A 23685-nucleotide genomic window follows, 5' to 3' on the forward strand; every position below is an offset into this window, starting at 1 on the left:
TAAAGACAAAAATAAATTTGGCTTACCTTAAAAAATAAAAAACTATTTTTCCCATTGATACATAGTATAAAAATTGTCATTCTATTTCTACTGTAGTACAATCAAACTATAGATAAGTGTCAACACTTTGTTGATTGTTCACTTAAGTGTTTATTGCTGCTCTTCTATTTATTTGTCCAGCCTGATATGCTTTTCTTGTTTGATTTCTTATCTCAATAGAATGAATTTCAGGATTTATCACTAAATCAGACAAAGTCATTTATTTAGTCCCCCTGACACAGCAGGGCAAACTGAGTTGGCATACAAGTTACCTGGAGAAAAAGAGAGGTAAGGCGACATTTTTATTTATTAAAAAGTAGAACACGTTGAAAGAAAATGAATTCAATCAAAGAATTTATATGAAAGCTCTCCTGTACAACAGCTCTTTCTCTGTGGATTCGCTTACAAATTTATTGTTAGTGCTGAATTTAGAATTGTGATTTTTGTCAGAAACACAGCCATTTAATATTTTAAAATATTAAATAGGCCAAGTCCTCTGAGCCTACGAACACTTTTGCATATTGATTGGTATGTATTATTTGTTCACACATGTTTGCCTTTAAAGAAAGTTTCATTGTTAAAATGGTTTTCAAAATCCAGTTTACATTCATTTGTGTTAGAAATTAGTTTGTTTATGGATTAAGAGTAAATAAGCAAGATTTTAAAAGCACAATGTTTTAAAAAGTACTGTGGATGACTTCTGGAGTGAATTTATGCAAACACTAAAAAGTAATAATTGGATTATTCTTGAGAGAAATGTATTTCAAATGATCTATCCCTATATGAAGGAGCTTGATTTCTAACATTGACATATTTTGCAACAGATGCATCTCAAAATATCAGCAAGAAAAAAATCGTAAAGGCCCTTTTAGTGTGTTACTTGCCCTGAGTTTTCTTTAAACTGGACATATTAAAAATATACATCAAAAAACAAACCGTCTTCTAAAACATAAAGCTGGAGATTGCCCCCTAATGTCACAAAGCTGTGACTCTGAGGCCGTGGTACAGTGACTAATAGAAATCCCTGGCACAAGTTGGTTACCTAAGGGAATAATAGGACTATTTGCTGGAGTCGTTTGGCAAAAAGACACCAACACATGGCTTTGATTTATATTCAGCATTGCCAGTTGCACAAAGTTGCAGGATGAAGGCTACACCAGCAGTGACAACTCAGAGATCAGAGAGAATCAAAACCAATGATTCACCTTATAATGCTACCCAAGCTTGTTTCAGGTCTCAGGTTTCTTTTATGGCAGTGCATTTCTAAGAAGCTCTAGGAAATTTCCTTTGAAAATCATCTCTTCTGGGGGGAATGTGCCTACACATGGCCCTTAGGAAGATCTGCTTCCCAGAAAACTGTACTTAAAATGACAGTGGACTGAATCTATTTTTTCCTTTGAGTTTGGTATTTACAGGTGTAGGAGGGATTAGGGGAGACAAGGAGAAGGATCATAAATCCAAAGTGCACACATCCTTCGATTCTTCAGCTCTCTATATAGAGCCAAAGACAGTACAATCAGAGGCATACAAGAACAGAGCATTGAAATCAAGAATAGTGTGCAAATAAAAGATGAAAAGTTCTGGAAATTATAAATATGTTGTCACAGATGGTGTAAAAAAGACATGGTTTTGTTAGAGTTTAGTTTTTTTTAAGTTTACTTTCTGAATTCGCTCCTATTCTTCCTGAGTTATTAATAAATGTATGAAAACAAAACTAGAAAAATAAGAGGAAAGGAAGAACAGAGAAAAAACATACTTAAACATTCTTAGTACTCCTCTCCACAAGTCAACTGGCATCCTTTTAGTACTGCAGCTCATTTTTCCCGTGATTTCTCCTTGTGTGACGGGTAAACATCTTTGCTCCCATTGTGAGCTGCCCCAAAGCTATGTTTAAAACAAAGTGATGCAAGAATCATCAAAAGAAAGGGCACTCAGTGTAAGATTCTTTGTTCTTCAATCTGGCCAAATTTCAGTCCAAGATGCTGGCATCATCTAGTTGTTTGGTTTTCTGGGCCTAGCCATTTCCAACTTCCTCAGATTTTCTTCATCATTTTTTTTAAAAATATGATTTTTGAAAAGGAAGCGTCCACTGTAGATAAAGCATTCCTCATGGAGAGGACCCCAGCAGCTCTTCTCAGCAGCCACAGATCTTCCTCCCACCAATGCTGTGAGTCCCCAGGACTGAAACGACATCTCACAAGAGCAATGTGACACAGCGACAGAACCGCACTGCCAGGTCAAAAATCTCAGGCGATGAGCACAGCAAAATCTTGCTCAAAAGGGAGCTTACTGCAAGTTGAATGTGTGTGATGGACTTCTCAAATTAAGAGTGGCAGCTGGGCGCAGTGGCTCACACCTGTAATCCCAGCACTTTGGGAGGCCTAGGCGGGTGGATCACCTGAGGTCAGGAGTTCAAGACCAGCCTGACCAACATGGTGAAACCCAGTCTCTACTAAAAAAAAAAAAAAAAAAAATTAGCCAGGCATGGTGACACACACCTTTAATCCCAGCTACTCGAGAGGCTGAGGCAGGAGAATCACTTGAACCCGGGAGGCAGAGGTGAGGTTGCAGTGAGCCGAGATCATGCCATTGCACTCCAGCCTGGGCAACAAGAGCAAAACCTCATCTCAAAAAAAAAAAAAAAAAAAAGAGTAGCTACCTGCATGATATATCTATCTAACTAGACAGTGTTAACAATTAATTTTATAAGGGTTTTCAGAAAGTGCCCTCAAAACATTGTGGTCACCATGACATTTTCTGCAATTATTAAGAAACTCAAGACTACTTATAAATGTATATTATAAATATATATTGAGGTATATTATAAATATATATTAATGTCTAGAGCCCTGTTGATAGAAACAAAACCTCAACATAACCAAGGGATTTCTTATGTTCAGTTTTGTCATAAGTAATTAAATTTTTACTTGGACAGCTGGGTTTTGTTTTGTGTTTTTGTTTTTGTTTTATTTGCCATTAGGTTAAAATAGAATTTTAAGTGAAAAATAAAATCTAAGGGAAATAAAACCTCCCCACATGTCAGTAATTGGCTTGTGTGAATGAAAGCAAAATTGAGTTTATGAATTCTGTGTCCTGCTCCTTGAATCTCTTCCCTCCCACAAAACAGCAATTCCAGGACTTCCTCTTCAGCCTAAAAGAAGGTACCAGATCTGTGCACTGGGGCGATGTGGAAGAGACCTGCTTATTGCCCCTGATGTAAGCTCCAGTAAGAAAAGACGTCAAGTACAAGTACTAGGAAATCACTGTATACATCTGTTTATAGGTTTGTAAGTACATAAAGATATTAAATGAGAGCTTTCCAAATTCAACCCAAGAGTTCAATTTCATTTTCTGGTCATTTTTCTTCCTCGTTGTATACCTGCTTATTTCCATCGTTAGCTCTTGCATGTTTTCCTCCAAGTTTTGCTTTTTTGGCCTTCTTTATTTTATACATGTCTTTTCCTCTTGCCATTTCACCTTGCATTCACCCCTCTCCCCAGAAAACTGGGACATTAAGCCCTTTTCAAAGTTTTTTTCATGACATTATTAAGAATTACAGACTGAGCAAGAACCACATTTTTCTCCTTTTTATATAAATATTATAGATAATAAGTTGGTACTTATCATTTAAACTGAACTTTTTTCTTAAAGTAGTTTCAAGTTAGGGAAAATAAGAGTGGCAGAGTTTACCATTACTGTTTTCACTCCTATGGAGAAGTACATTCTCAAAGCCAGGAGGAACCCATTATAGGAATTTCAGAATATATCTTCTGTCAGTTTTCATCTATAATGAGGTATATGAGAATGAAGTATATAAATGCCCTAAGAAATCTGGAAAGGGACAGCTTTTTAAAAAATAAAACCTCTGTTTTGAGAAAACAAGTGACTCATTAGGTTTTACAGACATAATTGCAAGCTTGTCAATAGTATTCGGGACTTAAGCAGTAAAGACGAACAAGTCTTCTTTTCCAGGGGAAAGAAAACAAGGTTCCCAATAAGAAGTGTAATTTTCAAGACTGCAGTACAAGTTAGGTTGATTTCTTGAATCATACCATAATCATGTGCCTCATCTCTAATTCCAGAAGACTTTGAAAGAATGATAATCTACCTCCACCCCACCCCAGGGGCCTGAACACACACACTGACGTAGAAATCTTTTTCCACTTCTAATGATCCATTACTTGGACAAGGTACTCATTGAATATGAGGACTGATTTTACAAAAATTAAGCCTACCCATTGACAATTTATTGAGGTCAGTGAGAATAATCCAAATGAAGAATACTTAAAATATCTACTCCTATAGACAAGGTTCTAGAAACCAAAACCTATTTTTAAAATTGAGATCTATGAGAAGAAAGAACCATCTCACGAACGATAAAGTCTCCACACTGAAAAACACATATGCCTTCGGTTTCTTATGTTCTTATTCCCCAGTGAGCCCCAGACTTGAGTAGATACAATGTAGTAACTTCTGTTTTCTACATGTGAAGAAGAGAAAGCAAGTGAAACAGTTGAGTTGTATATTATGGCCTTGATCCATTTCATTCCTGCAACTTGACCCACAAGTTAAATTTGAAAACTTAGTTCTATGAATGAGTTCTCAGTTTTTAAATATGTTTGTATAGGATATCTATATCCTATACCAACAAGAGGACAATAGCTCAAACAGAACACAATTATGAGACCAGCATTCCAAGCACAGTCAAAGGGAGGTCCATGAATATTTATGTATCCCTTCCAATGACTTTAGTGGGGAGCGGCTGCCTGGAGTGGTGACAAGGCAACCAGGCCCTTGGGTAGCTGAATTGCAAAATAGAATTCAGCTTAAAGCCGGTGTAAAGAAGATTGCACTTAAGCATGCTTCTGAAATTTTGATTTGTATCCACTGGCACTCGTTGCAGGTTGTGTTTCAGTTTTGCTAAAGAAACTCATGGAGTTCATCTTTGCCTTTTGGGCAATTCTTCAGAGTGGTTAGGGTGAGTTAATAGCATCCGTGTGGCAAGATAACAACGGGTTGGTGTTGCTTTGTGGAGGCTCACACATAAAAGTGGCTTCCTGAGAAATATGTGTTGGTTTTCATCATTTTCACCCTCCCATGCTACTGATCTCTCATAATCTAGTTATTCATTTAGCACATGGAGGGGCTTTTGCTAGAGTGGAGCCACTTTGTATGCAACAGAGATACTCACGGGAGGAGGGGGATTTCACAACACAGTGCTTACTATCCTGAGTAAACCAAGCCATTTTCATCTTAGGCAGTGTCACATCTGTCATAAACTCATGTGGTTTGAAAAGAAGGAAAATCGACAGGAAAAAAATCACCCCGGTTTTATTGTTGTTTTCTCTTATTGTGTAGTTTTAAAGTATTCATAACAATGGACCATTTTATTTAGACCATAGCAACTGCTGTTCAGCAAAGGCAGTGAACACTTTTTGTTTGCTAGTTTAAAAAGCAGTTCAACGATTGGTGTGGTGTTTATTATGAAATGATGACAAAAGAGTTCTGGTGGTTTTAATAGTTTTAGCTTATGAGAGCTGTCATTAATTTTGTCTGTAGTGTTGCAGGTGAAAAAATTCACAATGGATAAATAGTCTATATTGGTTTAACTGAACATAATATATAGTGTGTTCTGGAGTTGTTTGTCTCAATAGACTATAGTAATCAAAAGTAATGAACCTATTATGTGCAGGACCTTGGAGAGCGTCGAATGGCAGTAAAAGTGTGGCACATAAAAGGTTTATTAAAGGAAATTAAAGTCCATCATTGCCACACCTGCTCCCCTATTATAAGTCTATGGCAGGTCAGTGCCTTCAATCACAACTCAGCCTCTGAGAGCAGAAATGCGGCTCCCATTACCATTGCAGTCACACTGCATCGGAGCTAGTGTCAGGATTTAAGGATGGGAGCAACTGAGCGCACCTTCTGCCTGCCTCTGATTTTCAACAAGCAAAGCAACTTATTTATATTTAAGAATTCCTTCTGATAATGTGCAGAAGTGAATTAAACTAAGATATGATTCGCGGATTCTAGTGAAATTGATGGGTGTATCAAGGTCAGAGTCTGAAAACAACAGGCTTTTGAAGTCTTTGCATCCCTTTGATAATTGATTTGGTGACATTTAAAATATTTAGTAATGATGTTTTGGAGAATTTGATACTGACACATATATCACTCAAATTTCACCTTCCTTATACATTTGAATGATTATAACTGATATTTATTCTGAAATTCTGAGAGTAAACATATGTCATTGTTGATAATCAAAATTTCTAATGGTATTTTCTGGGGGCATTTCAGGGATTTGTCTTCATGGTGCTTTTTTACACAAGGAATCATTTTTTTCCAAGCTTAGAAAGAGATATGTATCAGGAAGAGTCTGGAAATGTAAAAGGACTTAGGTTTTAGTAAATTGATCTGAAATCTTTTGGTTTGACATGTGAGGTTTCATCTCCTTCACAGCCACTGTTAATGAGATGAGGCTTTTTCTATCTTTGTAATGCCAGAAGTGTTTGAGTCACTTCAAACACTTGTGGACAAGGACATCTGCCCTCTTGTCACTGTTCTCTCTGGTTTCCAGCAACTGTAGATGTATTTCCAAAGCTGGTGGTATGTGGGGGGAGTCACAGTTATGTACTATAGAGCTGGGCTGTGAGTCAAGAGCGTGGAAGGCTACTGTTTTTCATAATGACCTTCAGAACTTCTAATTACATGTTTTCATATTTTGGTCAATGTCAAAGGAATGACCTCAGGACTTTGTGTTCATGTTATAGATGGATGCAGAGGCTGAAGATAAAACACTGCGTACTCGCTCTAAAGGAACCGAGGGTGAGTTAGCAAGCAGGTTCTATGACACTATGCCCACCACACAATGAAATATGAGAGTTCCAGTGCTCAGTCCCTCACGTGCAGTCAGAATGATTAAAACTTCTTCGGAGCTTCTTTTTTCAAATCAAGCCAGGACACTGGCTCTTGGCACAGAGAGGCAAAATATTATGAATTAGGAGTTAAAGAACTCAGAAAAGTCCAAATGATATATGATGCTACTTTTTACAAAATGCAATCATGAGTGGATTTGAACATCACGCAAAACAGCATAAGGTTCAGCAAGTGAAGGATGTTCCATGGAAACCTTCAAATTATGGAAGTGATCTTTAATGGCCAAGGGAAAAGACAGAATTGTTAGTTTATTGCCAAAGCAGGTTTTGAATTTTATGTTATCTGGTTTAGTGGCTCCCAACCTAAACTTAGTTTAAGTAAACTGATGGTGTTTGTTTTTTGACTGTCTCTGCTGGGAATTTCCAGCAGCTCTGATGTTTGGAAGGTTTAACTTGCTGGTTATCCCTCTCTTTTTGTAACCAACAGATGGTAATGTAATATTGAAATATAAACAGGCCCTTGATGATCTAAACATCTGGAAAACAGGATTGACTGGCAATAATACCCCTTAAGGAAAATAAATTTTATTATAATTGGCTATATTTTTGTGACCCTTAATTCTAAGTGGAAAACTCTAGGTTCACCACAGCCTCTGAAAACACTCTGGATAGCTGTTCCCCACCCACCCCAACCCACCCTCCTCGGAGTCCACCGCACAGAGGAAAAGCTGCGGCAAAGCCGTGACCCTGCAGCCCTTTAGGAGGGTGTTCAGATGTACAGTTGACAGCGGCTGATCAAATGGAATGCTTTCATTATCTGTATATTTGTATATGTAGTCAAGACAGTTAATTCCTGTTTGAGCAAAGTCCAGAATCCCAACGTTTTTAACAAATTCAAGGAAAATTTTTTTTCAGTTACAATATAACCATGGTTATCATTAACCATGGTAACCAAAGTGCAGAATAATGCTATGCTCATATGAGACTTTTTTCTACCTAAACAGAAATTTTATACTGTATTATTTTCCAGTCTTATTTTATATTACTTTTAAAGTAACCACGTTATATATCCTAATATTTGGAATGTAGTATTTCTAAACAATAGCTTTTTTATGGAGCAAACTTCTCAATAGGATACCAGCTTAAGAAAAGCAGTTTGTCCCACTATTTGGAATAAGCTTATGCCTGCTATAAATATCAGCATGCTAGAGTGTGTATTTGGATTATTTGAATTTCTTATTTTGACTTCTAAAAGCACACTACTCTGTCATACTTTTAAAATGTGGGTTTTTTTAAAATTTGCAATTCCTTTTGGACTTTAAATTCCTCTGGCACAGGCATGAACACCCTTAATAGAGCCAAAATGTTCTTCTAGAAATGAAACAACTGTTTCTCGTGAGGCATGAGTAATCTTTAAAACCACCTGTTGTCTCTCTCAATATGCTGCTTATCCTTGTGTAGGCAGGTATTTATAAACATGAACTTCTTTAGTTCCCATCATTTAAGTCAGAAAAATCAAAGCTGTTTTTCCTGTAAGTTCATTTTTAAAAGGTTGGTGATATTAACATGGCTGAAGCTCATCCTCCCCTTTCTATATGGAGGAAGTTTATGAGTAAAAGCAAGGGACATATTTATTTAGTAAAGCTTTACCAGTTTTTTTTGAATATGTGCTTAATATTAATAAAGATATAATCTTGGGATTCCTTTTGAATAATTTTGTACTAAAAATAAAATGTATTTTAAAAATAATCTGAGTCATTTGTGCTCCTGTGAATTTTCAATGAATCTCTAAGGACAGGTACCTGGAAAATCCAATCTATGATCACCAGGCCCCAGGTTCACCCAAGGTACTAAACCCACAGTCGGTCTATTCTGGGCCATATCCATCTGTCCTCTCATCTCCAAAGAACCAGAACAAGAAAAGGTGAACCCACCCAGTGAGAAACTTATTGGTCGTTACTTCTAGGTGGGTGAAAAGTTTCCATTTTACAGTTTTGAAAATTATCAACTGATTGAGTCTTCTTTTTTTTTCTTTTTTTGTCAACAGTGCCAATGGATTCGCTAATCCAGGAGCTCAGGTAAGATTTACCCTATGTTACTTTTTTTTTTCACATTAATGGGCTTTGATTATTCGAATGATTTGTACTTCTCAAGCCTCAGAATACAATTTTTAGCAGAAGGAATTGGCTAACGGGCTTTCCATCCAGACGCTCTGTATGCACCAAGACGGCGGAGGAGAATGATTGTACTGATACTTGATCCTGAACAACTCAATCTATTGTATTAATGAAATAACGAAACAATGTTTTGCTGTGATGTGAGTGGTAGCCCACTTTTCTTCATCAAGCGTGTGCTCCCTTTGTGCACACCTTGCATGCTGTTGGATTTCACACTGATGGTCAGGGAAGAGCTGAGCTGTTATCCATGAACCTGACTGATGGACAACCCAGATCCTAAGTTATCCACTTCTAGCATTAAATAATTAGATGATTCCAGGCCGAGGTGAGCAGATTTCCTGAGCTCAGGAGTTCGAGACCAGCCTGGGCAACACGGCGAAACTCCATCTACTAAAATATAAAAAATTAGCCAGCCATGGTGGCGTGTGCCTATAGTCCCAGCTACTCAGGAGGCTGAGGCAGGAGAATTGCTTGAACCCGGAAGCAGAGGTTGCAGTGAGCCGAGATCACACCACTGCACTCCAGCCTGGATGACTGAGACTCCATCTCAAAATAATAATAATAATAATAATAATAATTAGATGATTCCATCAGGTAACTAACTTTTTAACCTAAACATGGGAACATAATGTGACCAATAGTTTTTTTTAGTGGATTCATGCATTTTCATCATAGATATTGTTGCTACTACACCTCAGGCAATATTGTGAAAATTCAACCTTAACAGGTTTTCTAGGATAAATTCTAATTAGATTTTCTTTCAGAGTCTTTGTCAAGGTATAGTTAAAAGAAAGTACTTTTTTTTAAGAAGAAACACATGCAGATGACATATTTTCTGTCAGGAACAAGATAATTGGTCTGTACATTTCTCTGCATGTGCTATTGACAACCTAGGAAGTCCCAAATCCACTATTTAGTCCACCTTTCCAGAAACAGCCATGGTCTGTATTTGTTCCTCAGGGAAGTGTTTGAAAAATGGAGGATGTGTAACAGTGTCTAATACACTTGAACTTTGTAAGGTATGCAATTTACACAGTTCTTTCTCCAGGCAACTGAGCTTGTGATTCCTCTAAAACAGGCTGTCACCGTTGCTTCCATGTGGCTTATGATCTCTGTCATAGCCTTGGTTCATTTATGTAGTGAAACAATTATCTGTTAGAATTCATGCAGATGCTCTTCTCTGTGGAATTTGTCAGTAGGGAATCCATGGCCTTACCTGTGTAATCAATTTTGTCTTAAGAATTTTATTTTATTTTTATTTATTTTTTTTTTGAGACATGGTCTCAAACAGGGTCTCACTCTGTCTCCCAGGCTGGAGTGCAGTGGTACAATCACGGTTCACTGCAGCCTCAAACTCCTGGGCTCAGGAAATCCTCCTGCCTCAGCCTCTTGAGTAGCTGGGAGTACAGGTGTGTGCCACCACACCCAGCTAATTTTTATATTTTTAGTAGAGACAGAGTCTTGCTATGTTGCCTAGGCCGGTCTGAAACTCCTGGGCTCAAGCGTTCCTCCTACCTCGGCCAGAGCTTTGGGATTAACAGGAGTGAGCCACTGCACCTGGCTTAAGAATCTTAATTTTGAAAGTATTTTGATAAGAACAAGACATGTAGTATACCCCTGCGTTTGGACAGGATTAAACTGTTGAATAACCTTGCTCATTTAAGTTATTGCCTATAAAATTTGCTCTTATTTAAAGTTCTTATATTTCTGGAGGCTTTATTTATGTCCCCTGTAGAATGGTCAAGAGAAGTTTAAAATGACCCAGTGCTCCAAGTGGGGGACGTGTTTGCAGTCCCTGGAGTGGTTTCTTGGTTCTTGTTGCAGAATCAGTGTGCCCATGGACACGAGGCCACTTACCTGGTGAGGGACACCAGAGTCTTTTAAAGGAATCAAGCCATTCAGAGAAAAAAAGGCCTTAATTCTAGTGACGTTTCTTGAAAACAACTTTTACACAAGAGAATCTTTAAGGAATTAATGTGTGTACACTGGCCTAAGAAAAATATAATTCATAGAGAAAAAGTTAGGTATTAGCAGAGAGAAGCAAATTTGTGGGAAGAAATGTTTACTGTGCTGTATGTGGAGAAATAGAAATTACTATTTGAGCATGTCAGTAGCATTAATAATTATAATATATATATATATTTTTTTTTTTGAGATGGAGTTTCACTCTTGTTGCCCAAGCTGGAGTGCAATGGCACAATCTCGGTTCACTGCAACCTCCGTCTCCTGGGTTCAAGTGATACTCTTGCCTCAGCCTCTCGAGTAGCTGGGATTACAGGCGTGAGCCACCATGCTGGGCTAATTTTGTATTTTTGGTAGAGACGGGGTTTCTCCATGTTGGTCAGGCTGGTCTCGAACTCCTAATCTCAGGTGATCCCCCCACCTCGGCCTCCCAAAGTGCTGGGATTACAGGCGTGAGCCACTGCACCCAGCCAATAAACTAATATTTATTGGGGTCCTATGTGCCAGACACTCTTGAGCTTTCTTAACCTCTATTATTTCACTTAATCCTCCCGATAGCCTTATTAGGCAGAAACTATGGTATTTCAATTTTCAGATGAATAAAGTGAAAATAAATAATTTATGGAAATAGCCCAAGGCTACACAGCTGGTAGGCAATCCAGACTTCTGACTCAAAGACCAACTTCTCATCCACCAGACTAGTCTTTCTCTCACACACAATTAATACTGTTTAGAGCAGAAACCAAAAAGTGATTTAAGCAACAGATTTCTCAGTCTGTATTTTTAACTCTTATGGTTTATCTTTCAAACAACCTAGTTTTCTTAAATTTGGACAAATAATATACTTTAAGATAATAATGTTTTCTATTTTCCTAATTCTCTAAAGATTATTTTTTGTCAGATATTTCATTTTAACTAATTTGTTATTAGAGTAACTCAGAAAGCTGATGATAATTGCCGGGAAAATTTATAAACATCATTAATCCACCTATTTTTCTTTAATGAGACCCAGCTTATAAAAATCACTAAGTGATCATTTGAAATTTTATAATCATTTCTGTTCAACAGAATGACCATGCTTAGACAGGCAAGGTCCCAAGTTGCTGTTGTTGTTGTTGTTGTTGTTGTTGTTGTTGTTGTTGTTGTTTTTGTTGTTGTTTGGCGAAGCCTCACTGTGTCTCCCAGGCTGGAGTATGGTGGCGCGATCTGGGCTCACTGCAAGCTCCGCCTCCCGGGTTCACGCCATTCTCCTGCCTCAGCCTCCCGAGCAGCTGGGACTACACCACCACGCTCGGCTAATTTTTTGTATTTTTAGTAGAAACGGGGTTTCACTGTGTTAGCCAGGATGGTCTCAATCTCCTGACCTCGTGATCAGCCCGCCTCGGCCTCCCAAAGTGCTGGGATTACAGGCGTGAGCCACTGCGCCCAGCCCAAGCTGTTTCTTAAGTAGTTTAAGTTGACCTAGACATAGACCTTAATTGTTATTCTATATAATCTTGGGAGAAAAGTGCTGATTCATATGGAAGCTTATATTTTTAGCATCTTTTAAATTTTTGTCCATTTCTTGCAATTCCTCTTCCAATTTTTTCCACAGGTTTGTTGTGATCCAGCACAACTGTGTGCCTAAATTCTGAGTATCTTAGGAAATGTGGCCTGTTTTCCCCAGTGTAAAAGTTATGGCTATTTTGTAGAGAACACTGGCAACTTTATTTGGTTCTTCTTTTTAGAATGCATTGGACATGTTATTGCTTCTAGAGCGACTACTTACAAAAATACTAATAGAAATGAAACTAATTTAAATATACTGTATATTGTTCATGGCACTAATAAAATTGATACTGACATTCTCATCTTATTATACTCGATGTCAGCTACTATCATCACCATTAAAAAAGCAATTTATAACCACAGGCCCACCTTTAATCATATTCCTTATTAGCATTTCCAGTCTTTCCTCCAACACAATTCAGGTTACAGGTGGTGTGGAGAAGCCTCTCCTGTGTCTTTCTAAATCATGACCATTGCATTAGCTCTGCTCTTTTCTTTTATTACTATTATCCTGATTCTGAACCTCATGCTATTGCATCTACTAATATTGGTAATTGTCTCTTGCATTGGCAAAGTGTTTTACACCAATCCAGCCCCCTTCTTCTAATTAGGAAAATATATTCTAGCCCCTGAAATGACTTTCCTATGTGACTACTTAGAGAGACAAATGAATTCAGGCCTCTTAAGTATATTAGAGTCAAATCTCTCTGTCCGTTCATGGTCTTTTTGCCATGTACCAATTTGTCAGCTTAAGTTTGGTAATGAAAGTTTTAATTTAAGTTTCTCTCTTTGTTTTATTTTACATAATTTCTTACTTTATATAAAATCCTATCATTTGGCAATTTAATGTAAGTTTTAAAATGTTAAATATTTTATGAGCTCTCTAATCAATTACAGATTTATTTTATTTTATTTTATTTATCTATTTATTTATTTATTTATTTATTTATTTATTTATTTATTTTTTGAGACAGGGTCTCACTCTGTCACCCAGGCTGGAGTACAGTAGTGTGACCTTGGCTCACTGGAGCCTCAACCTCCTGGGCTTAGGCAATCCTCCGACCTCAGCCTTTGGAATAGCTGGAACTACAGGCACACGCCACCACACTCAGCTAATTTTGTTTATTTTCTGTGCAGATGAGGTTCTCACTATGTTGCTCTGACTGGTCTCCATCAAACTCTTGAGCTCAAGCAATCTTCTTGCCTTGGCCTCCCAAAGTGCTGGATTATAGGTGTGAGCCACCATGCCTGGCCTAGTTATAGATTTAACAATAACATTTCATGAGTATGTGAAAATTGTTATGAATTACACATCTAGATGGCTTTCTCGTTTTTCTTTTATCTTATTTCATTCACTATACTCTTTATATCAGTAATAGATACTTTAATATTTTGGAATTTTTTTAGAATTCAGTTTCCTTTAGTGGTCACGATTTTATTGGAACTTATCACATAAAGATTTCTGGAGGTGATAACTAAAGAAAAAAGTGAACTGATACTGATTTCTAATAGTAAGTCTTCCGTAAGTCCATCAGCCAGGTAAAAGGAAATTAATCATTTTAATCACCAGGTTAGAGAAAAGAAGGGAGAAACTCTCTTCTTTCCTTTTGTTGGTATCATTTCCAAATGTGGGGCTCAATGCCTGTTTTAGAGATTTAGTAGCATAACTACTATATCATGTTGGCAATGTATCTTTTTCAACAATAGGCCAGACATGAACATTAGAATCCAAGAAACTGACACCTTCAAAAAAACTTTTTACCTATAAACCACTTTGAGAGGGACTCAAGACTGATCACCCAAGAAGCTGATAATAAGGATTAATTTAGAAGAGAAGTGTCCCTCCAAGGTGTGGGGGAGGCATCTGTAGGGTTCAGCCACCCCAGCATCAGCCTTGTCCATGCCTCTGTGTGATGGAGGGGCTCCGTGTGAAACATGAGCTCAGCTGGAGGCCTCACACCAACAGAAGCATTCCAGAGATTATTTTATGTTTACTGTACTGTTCTAACTAGGGCAGAAAAGTGTCTTAAAATATATTGGGGAAGCTTTCAATAAGAATAAAAACAAAAAAAGACTTCGTAATTTAACAAGAAAAGCCAATGAACTCTAATGGTCTTGTATGTTTATGTATTTGCATAGCCTATTCTAGCATTTAGCACTGAAGGTGTATTGAGTGGGCCTCAACAGGTGCGCACTGAGTGATTTGTGGGAACAATGTGCACAGCATCTGGTTGGAGCCATAGAGAAAGCCCATAAGATTGTCGGGACAAATGACATTACCTGCATTTACTCATGTGCTGAGTTCATGGAAGTTAAGTGCTTTATACCTGGCCTGTGACAGGGAAGCCACTGAATCAGAGACAGGACTCAGGTCCCATCTCCAGTCCAGACCCCGCACCTCCTGCAGCTGCACCATATTGTCTGCTGCGACTGCAGGCTGCTGCATGCCACTTTACCATCCACACTTGGGGGGACTATTAATTATATTTTATCAATAAATTAATAAATCAAGCTGAAAAGTATCCTAACCTTCAGACAAATCCTGCCACATCTTCATAATTCTCTGCACTGCCAATTATAAAGAGACCGCTGGCCGGGTGTAGTGGCTCATCCCTGTAATCCCAGCACTTTGGGAGGCTAAGGAAGGTGGAACACTTGAGGTTAGAGTTTCAGACCAGCTTGGCCAACATGGTGAAACCCTTTCTCTACTAAAAATATGAAAATTAGCCGGGGTGGTGGCACGCACCTGTAATCCCATCTACTCAGGAGGCTGAAGCAGGAGAATTGCTTGAACCCAGAAGGTGGAGGTTGCAGTAAGCCTAGATTGCACCACTGCACTCCAGCAGCCTGGGCAACAGAGTGAGACTCCATCAAAAATAAAATACAAATAAAATTAAAATTTAAAAAAAAAATTTTAAAAAAACAGACCACTACCATTTCCTTCTAAATTGTTTCCTAGGAGCTAATCATGTGATTTTAACCAAATGTTAAAATATCTAGGAAAGACTCAAATATACATCCATTTTATTTGTTTTTTCTTTTGAAATGCCATATCCCAAGTGATGACCTATCAAGGGCCTTGTATTTCCAAGGCTGATTTTGCAGTATGGGATGTGTGAGTCATTTAACCTACACCTGAGGCCTGTAATAGTCATTTACAAATGGACTAAAAGTGGAATCCTCTTCCTTCATAGTACCCTAACCACAAAGGACTAAATAGTTATGTTTTTCCAGTTTTTATTGCATGTATGTAATAAAATATATATATATTATTATATAAGTTACATGGTACATAATATATATAACTATGATTATACCAACCAACACAGTGTAATAAAGCATAGTGTGTGTGTGTGTGTGTATATATATATATATATATATATACATATATATGTATGTATATACAAAATGGTGATTACACAGGACAGAGTACTCTCCAGCTTGTCTAAGATCTACTTTAAATCTTAGTATCTGTATTTTAGAAAAATACTACGGCGCTAATGAATAAATGTCCATAGAGTTAAGAGACTCAGAAACAAAATAAGAGCAGGAAAACACGCTTTATTTTCTTTGCCTGTTTTTCTCTTCATTCAAATATTATCACAAGGATATTGGTGGGCTCTGTCAACCAATAGATTACAGGAGTTGAGAGTCTAAGGCACTAACATCTCTAAAAATCAGATATCTTCTAAAACTGTGGCAAAATATCCCCACTGCAGGCTGCATGTGAGGATTGACTTGCATTGTTGCTTTTGCATTGTCAGAGCTTACCTACAGAGATAATTTTTTCATCCATTTGGCTTTTCTTTTCTTGTAATATAAATATTTTTACACAGCAGAATTTGCCACTCTTGACTGAGGGATGAATATTTCCTTTGATATTTTTTCTTGTGCCCTAGCATAGTATTAGATGTTGCAGTGGATACTCAATTCACAGCATCGGTAACAAACCCAGGGTATTATGTAACAGCATTGATGTGGGTGAGAATAGATCATGTCCAGCTTGGGACTCAGAGGTGCACCTGGAGCCCGCCGGCTCAGAACCATGGCATCCCCTGGGGGCTCACTAGAAATGCAGACTCCAAGGCTCCCTCTCGTCTTTTAACAGGATTTATAAGAAATTAACGGGCCTTTGGAAGTTTGAGAGGCACACATCACAGAGACCATAGGTTGGACTTTACTAATTAGTTAAAAAAACTCTTCTCACCATTGCTAATATTCAGTGGTAGAAGGTTGGCTGAAAAGTCAAGAGTCTGGGTTTCTTTGGTATTTTCTTGATCTATGAATTCTTGGGGAATGTTAATCATTGTTTGCATTTCTACTTGAAGTAAAGCAGCAGAATACAGAACAAATGTCCAAATCTTGACAGTAGTGTGGCAAAATGCACGAACCTTGGTCTGTAAGTCTTTGTTTTTACCTCTTAGAAGTGTTTGAAATCAACCAGCTCTTCCTTTAACATTCATCATGTATCTGAAATGAGAGTTTAAGGAAGGAAACTTTTAAGATGCTATTTTATATGCTTCCAGAGATGACTCTATAACCACCTAAATTGTGTTCTGAGAGTATTTAATTACATGTCTCCGACAAAATCTGAAGTCTCCGTCAAATTCCATATGCCTGTCACACAGCTCCCTTGCAGCTTTGGTAATTTGGGAACTAAATTGCTAAGGCTCCTTTGGACTTGCTCAGGCACTGCACCGGTCGTTGGCTCCCTTTGGTCCAAATCTTCTCACCCTCATGCACTCTTCAGCACCTCCAATGCAAACAAAATTATTTGACTGCATATCTCGTTTCTCCCCAGTCCTACTTGAAGAAATGCACGAACTTTAATCATCAGGCAGAATACTTCCTTTCTTGCTACCTTTTAAGTAAACTATACCTATTTGAGGTCTCATTTTAATTATATTATATGCTTGCAAACATAATGTTTCTGACACCTTGTAAATTTTTTTCCTGCTTAAAATGTGAATTGAAATAAAATGTGTCCCATAATGTTGACAAATGGACGCCCTTCAATCCAAATCTCATATGCTCTGGTTTCCAATATTTCCTCACAATGGTAAATGCTCAAAACTCTACTGCAAACCCTCGCCTAGAATTTGACTGGTTTGCCAAATTCTATGGTGCAAAGGTTGGCAGAAAAGCTGAGAGTTTGTGTGGTAGAAAGAACACTGGGTTAATAGCAGCCCTGTGTTCCGGGGCTGTTTCCCTAATTAGCTGTGTGACCTTGGAAAAGTGTTCAAAGATCAAGCCTTGCTGCCTTCTTGACTAATGAAACTTTTTGCGTATAGCACTTTGAGCCCTGGTGTCATGGTTCCCCCTACCCCCTCCATCTCAAAACCTACCTTAAAAAAATTTTTAATTTATCATACATAATTCTGACTTTTTAATATACTGCCTACTTTTTGAAGACAAGGAATCTATTTTATTTACCAGTGTAGGCCTCGTACATGATGTTACTTGAGAAATATTTTATTTTACGTTATCTACCCCTGTATGTTTAACCTCTTGAAGTATTCAGCTATATCTTGTGAGCTCATCTTTATCTTCGATACTCTCCTTTGCTACCTTTTCATTTGGGTTTTTTGCTTGCGTAATTTTTCTTCTCGTTTAGTTTCTTCTCCCTGTAGGAGAAAATCACTTTTATCCCCCTTCCCACCAACAAATTTTGTTTTATCAATATCATCGCCATCCTATTTTCTGAGAAAATCCTACACCTAACGCTACTTCTGATTTTTCATGTTATAAAACGTTCTTTCCATCTCAACTCTGTTCTAGGCCATGCCTGGCATAATTCTTTCCTTTGTCTTTTGACATATGGAATTTGTACTCATTCTTTCAGGCTCAGGACTGACATCACCTCCTCCATGAGGTGTCCCCATGACCTCCCAGACTAAGATTTTTTCCCATTGTGTTCCCCAAGCACTTCTTTACTTGTCTGTTTCAAAACACTTATTACTTTGAATTGTAGCTATTTTGTCATTCACTCATCCATCTGTCCACCCATTCAGAAGAAGAAAGCAGATTCTCTGCCTTTGGCTTTACAATTTCACTGGGGAGACAATAAAAAAAGGAAAAACCTATAATTTTTTTCAAAAAAGAAAACTTTATCATATATAATTCTGCCTTTTTAATATGCTGACTACTTTTTGAAGACAAAAATTTATTTTATTTACCAGTGTAGGCCTCGTACATGATGTTACTAGAGAAATATTTTATTTTACATTATCTACCCCTGTTTGTTTTGAGAATAAATAATGTAGCTTGTAATTCATGATAAAGGCATTGCTATTTAGCATGTTGATTCTCTACAACTGTCTTTAAAGTGACTGCTACTTCTTTCCTTCCAAGTTCTTAAGTTATTTCCCTAATTCTATCCCTTTACTTGTATTTTTAAGAAAATTTTATTTTATTGTGGTAAGAACACCTGAGTCCTACCCGCATAACAATCTAGTTCTGGCCCCTTTAAAACCAAGGCTGTTTAGCCAGCAGTTTCCATTGGCTCCTCAACTACAAATCAGCCTATTCTGTTTAATCGTTTCTAATTCATTTTTCTACAATCAATAAGGGTCTTCCTTTATAAGTATATTTTATCAAAGTATCAGACATACAAGGGAGATGGTCTTAATTCTGCCAATGTCTTGCTTGGTCTCATTTGGTCATTTTCAGTTGGGAAGAGAAAACAAAACTGGTATCAATGAGCCCACCGCCCATCCCTGAGCTGCTTGTAGGAAGGGGTCAGCCCAGGGAGTCTGAGGATGGGCATGGTCTCAGACTGCAGGGCCAGAAAGCAAAGTGACTGCTAGGACCCAGGAACTCTTAGATGAAATTGAAGGCTGGGCAGCCAGGCATGGACAGTGTAGATTGGGACGAAGAGTCGCATCTGAACAGCAGTTTTTTTTTTGTTGTTGTTGTTGTTGTTTTAAGGATTCTTACTGTGGTTCTCTGCCTGAGTTACAGGACTACTCTGGGAGGCTCGCCTGGGAGTGGTTCTCAGAGGTGGGGTGGGGAATATTCTTCTAGGGACTCCTGAAAATCAGGGCAGGGGAGTGAACCCTGCATAGGGAAATGTTGGAACATGCCCCTGGGGGCATTCTCTTTGCCTTTGCCCCAGTGTTGAGGCTCAGGGGAAATTCTGTTCTTCCAGATTGCCCCTGTGAGAATAGAGCGAAGTAGACTCCTAGACTCCACAAAGTGCTCAAGGTAATTCTCCCGAGCCCCTAAGGACCATCCTCCTGGTCTTTGGAAGCTGACCCAGAGCCTACAGTCTGTCCTGGAGGATGAGCAAGCTCTGTGTTCTTGAAGGAAGAGCTGGAAGGCTCACACAACCCTGGCCATTGTCAAAGAAACTTGGCTTCCCAACACTGCAGCCTCCCTGGTTTCCTCTATCTCTCAGACGGCATCTTCTCAGGTCCCTTGCTGGTTTCTCAACACCCAAGTCTCTGACATGGATTCCCCAAAGTGCATCCTTGATCCTCCTTGGGGGTGATCTTTTGATGCTCTCATTGGGGCTTTCAATACATTTGTATGTCCATAATTTTACATCCCCAGCACTCCTCTCTTTCCTGAATTTTGGACTCATATAACCAACTGTGTAGACAGCATCTGCAAATGGATCCCTGAGGAGTATTCAAAATTAAAATCATTATCTTCTGCCATAAATTGATATACCTACCTGCTTCCCATGTCAGTAAATGGGGACGTTCAAAAGTCTTGGAGGCATCCTTGACTCTTCTCTTCAGACTCTGTGTCCGATCTGTCCAAATATCCTGATGGCTCTAACTTCAAAATAAATCTACCATCTGACCATTTCTCAGCACCTCTGCTGCTGTCGCCAAGCCCCTAAGCCATCGCGGCTCACTCCAATCACTGTCAGCACCTTCTCACAGGCTTTCCTGCCTCTGTTCTTCCTCATGTAAGATTCACTCCACGAGACAGTCAGAAGCCCTTCAATGAGTTTCCCCTTTCTTAAAGGAAAAGACCACATCTTTACTCTGGCCTGGTCTCCCTGCCCTGTTCATTGCCCCCTGCCCAACTAGAATCCGTGCTGGGTCCCCCAGACCTGCCGAAGCCTCAGGCCTTGGCATGCTGTTCCCGCTGTCTGGAATGTTGTTCCCCGCAAAGCTAATAGGAGCTAATGAAAAAAAAACTGAATAAATGTGTTCTGAGTACTGTAGAAGGCACTGGAGTGAGACACAGGAACTCACAGTTTTTGAAAGCTAACAGCCTACAAGTCATGAAAACACATTGCGGTAATTCCTATATGACAGATTTACGTAAGGGAGCACAGTGGAATGAGCAGCTCCTTCTGGATGGGGGTTTGACCTGAGTTTGAAGGAAGAGAAATTGCCCAGGGAACTTATGCTGTCACAGAGCAGGCACTCCTTGCAAATGAGCTAAACGACAGTGCGTGGCTTCCAGAAGCCTGGTTCTTGGCTTGCTATGGGTTTAGGTGGCCATGGGTCAAAGGAGCAAGGATATATAGGACTAGAGACTGCTCCTTGAGTACACATGAAGCATAGTTCGCTCCATTACTTTGAACTTACTTTTACTTGCCTATGTTTAACAAGATATCCCCATCTTTTAAAAACAACAGAAAATCATATATCAAAATAAAGCTTATAGTTCACGATCCAAATGCCTTCAATTTTTATAATTTTTGCCTTCATGAATAAAGCTTTGATGTTCTGTTTATTTCTATATTTATAACAGATGCAGGGCAATTTCTTGGCAACACAATAGACCAAGGCTGCAAACAGGTTTTTAACCCCACAATCCCTGTGTACCACGGGAACAGCCCTATAAGTAATGATTTACATTTGCAGGATAGCTCCCAGAAGTCCAGCCAGCCAGCATGAGGGCCAAATGATAAACTGAGCATCCTGAGCCCTTCCATGCCCTGAAGTACTGCCTGTGTCTCAGAAACTGTGCAGACCCCTTTAAATGCCTTGTCTTGCTTGATCTGTAGTACCAGGAGGTGGGTGCTACTGTCCACGTTGTCTAGATGAACAGACTCTGGCTCAGAACCGTGTCACGGGTGGCTTTGGCATTCTCCAGAAAGAGCAGTTGTATAATAACCTGAATGAGAATATGAAATGTTAAAAAAAAGGTTATGTGATGGAATCTTAAACTAGGTTGTAAGCACTGGCAAAATGGCCACTTCCACCTCCACTGGTGAATGGAAACATCAGGGCACCCCATGAGTACCAATGAGGCCATGGCAAAAGCAGTGTTGGGGCTAAGCCTGTCTGACTACCAGGTGCCCACAGCTCCTCGGTGGGGCTGGAAGGAGGTGGGCCTGGGGAAGTGTCATTTGTCAGTAGCTCTGGTGTTGCATGTGGAGGAAGGCACAGGTACATGTGGAAGGGGTTAGGGCTACAGGAAGTGATATGTGGAGCTTGCAGGCTTCATTTTCAGTTGAGTGCTTCTCTATCAGGTTATTTCTGTTTCAAGTTATTTGTAGTTCAATAGGACACTTGGCTGCGGAAACATTTCACAGATTTGTATGTGTACATATATATACATATACACACTCACACATAGAGATATTACACATACATTTATATACACATAATTATAATAATATATCAAAGTAGATGATCCCTGCTAACTCAGTATGCAAGTGACTACTGTAACACATAGTCTTCCTTTTAAATATTACTCCAGTATGTTAGCGAGTTCTGTTAAATGATTCATGCAATGTTCCAGTGAAGTGGAGAAGGATAAATGGAAGCATTCCAAATATCAAACAAGTCTTATTCATATTTAGCAAAACCTGTGTATATCTATAGGTTTTTAGTTTTTTGTGTGCAGAAAACTAAAAAAGGAGCCTATATTTATGAGCCAAACCTCTGTATTTGGGTAAATGTCAAGAAGTGAAATTGACATGTATGATAGTAGTTATAAAACAGCCACGGCCAGGTGCAGTGGCTCATGCCTGTAATCCCAGTACTTTGGGAGGTCGAGGCAGGCAGATCACAAGGTCAGGAGTTCGAGACCAGCCTGGTCAGTATGGTGAAACCCCATCTCTACCGAAAATACAAAAATTAGCCGGGTGTGGTGGTGGGTGCCTGTAGTCCCAGCTACTCAGGAGGCTGAGGCAGGAGAATCACGAAGGTTGCAGTGAGCCGAGATCGCGCCACTGCACATTGCACTCTAGCCTGGGTGACAGAGCAAGACTCCGTCTCAAAAACAAACAAACAAACAAAACAGCCACATGGTCTTTAAAAAGCCTTTTGTCTTAGTAACTTAAAAAGCCAGAAAATTACTATATTGCTCATATTACTGAAGAAGTTCTGTATTTGTGTGTGTGTATGTGTGTGCGTGTGTGCTTGTTTTGTTTTGCTGTTTTCCCTTTGTGGGTCTCTATCTTCTATTCTCGTGTCTGCCCTCTAGGCTGTCTCTCTGAGGGTTGTACTGTGTCTGTATTTCTGCTAGCCTATGACTATGTAACTGTGACATGTTCACACTTAGTTTCCTTCCTTCTTTCTGGCCTCCCTGCCTTCATTCCTTCTGTTTTCTTCCATCTTATCCACTCTTTCTCACTGTTCCTTCTTTTTATTTTATCTTTCCTTCTTCAGATTTCTACTATAAGTGTTCGTGCTAGAGAACAGAAGGACATCTGTACTTTATTCATTACCGTACTAATTAGACCTTTATGTTTCCTGGTCTTCACTTAAAGCCCTCCTAAATTAACTCAATTTTACATATGTGGCCCTGGTTTGAGTGCTTCTGGGGGTGACTGACCCAGAGTAACAAAGAAGCTCCAAACCCTGTCATCAGCTAATGATGTTTACTTTGTGAATAAATGAGATCGTTTTCATTAGTAAGGCTGTGCCTGCTTCACAAACATAAATAGGAACTTAGTATTTGATGGATTTGGACATGATGTGCTACAGAGATAATTTTTTTAAGTTGTCCACAATAACCTCCCCAACACACCCCGAGTTGTCTGGATAATTCACATGAACTTAAGTTTAGCTACATGAATAAAATATTAATTGCCTTTGTTACTTTTGTTTAAGAGTAACTGTGCAGCAGATATTTTTCTAAGTATTTTACAATCACTGTCACTTACTATG

General features: G+C 38.8%; 1 protein-coding gene across 7 annotated transcripts in view; it reads left to right on the top strand.

The window, feature by feature from the left end:
- Positions 1-259: 259 nt before the first annotated feature.
- ST18 (ST18 C2H2C-type zinc finger transcription factor) overlaps positions 260-23685 on the top strand; it is a 110685-nt gene continuing 87259 nt past the window's right edge. For 2 of the 7 annotated variants that reach the window (XM_055286438.2, XM_055286445.2), the window contains exons 1-3: positions 3233-3322; positions 6813-6867; positions 8965-8995. In XM_055286438.2, coding sequence (XP_055142413.1) covers positions 6813-6867; positions 8965-8995 — 86 coding nt within the window. In that variant the 5' untranslated portion in view covers positions 3233-3322. The other 5 variants (XM_063642812.1, XM_055286446.2, XM_063642813.1 and 2 more) reach the window with 4 other exon arrangements.

Source organism: Symphalangus syndactylus, chromosome 7, assembly GCF_028878055.3.
Source record: "Symphalangus syndactylus isolate Jambi chromosome 7, NHGRI_mSymSyn1-v2.1_pri, whole genome shotgun sequence".
Taxonomy (NCBI): domain Eukaryota; kingdom Metazoa; phylum Chordata; class Mammalia; order Primates; family Hylobatidae; genus Symphalangus; species Symphalangus syndactylus.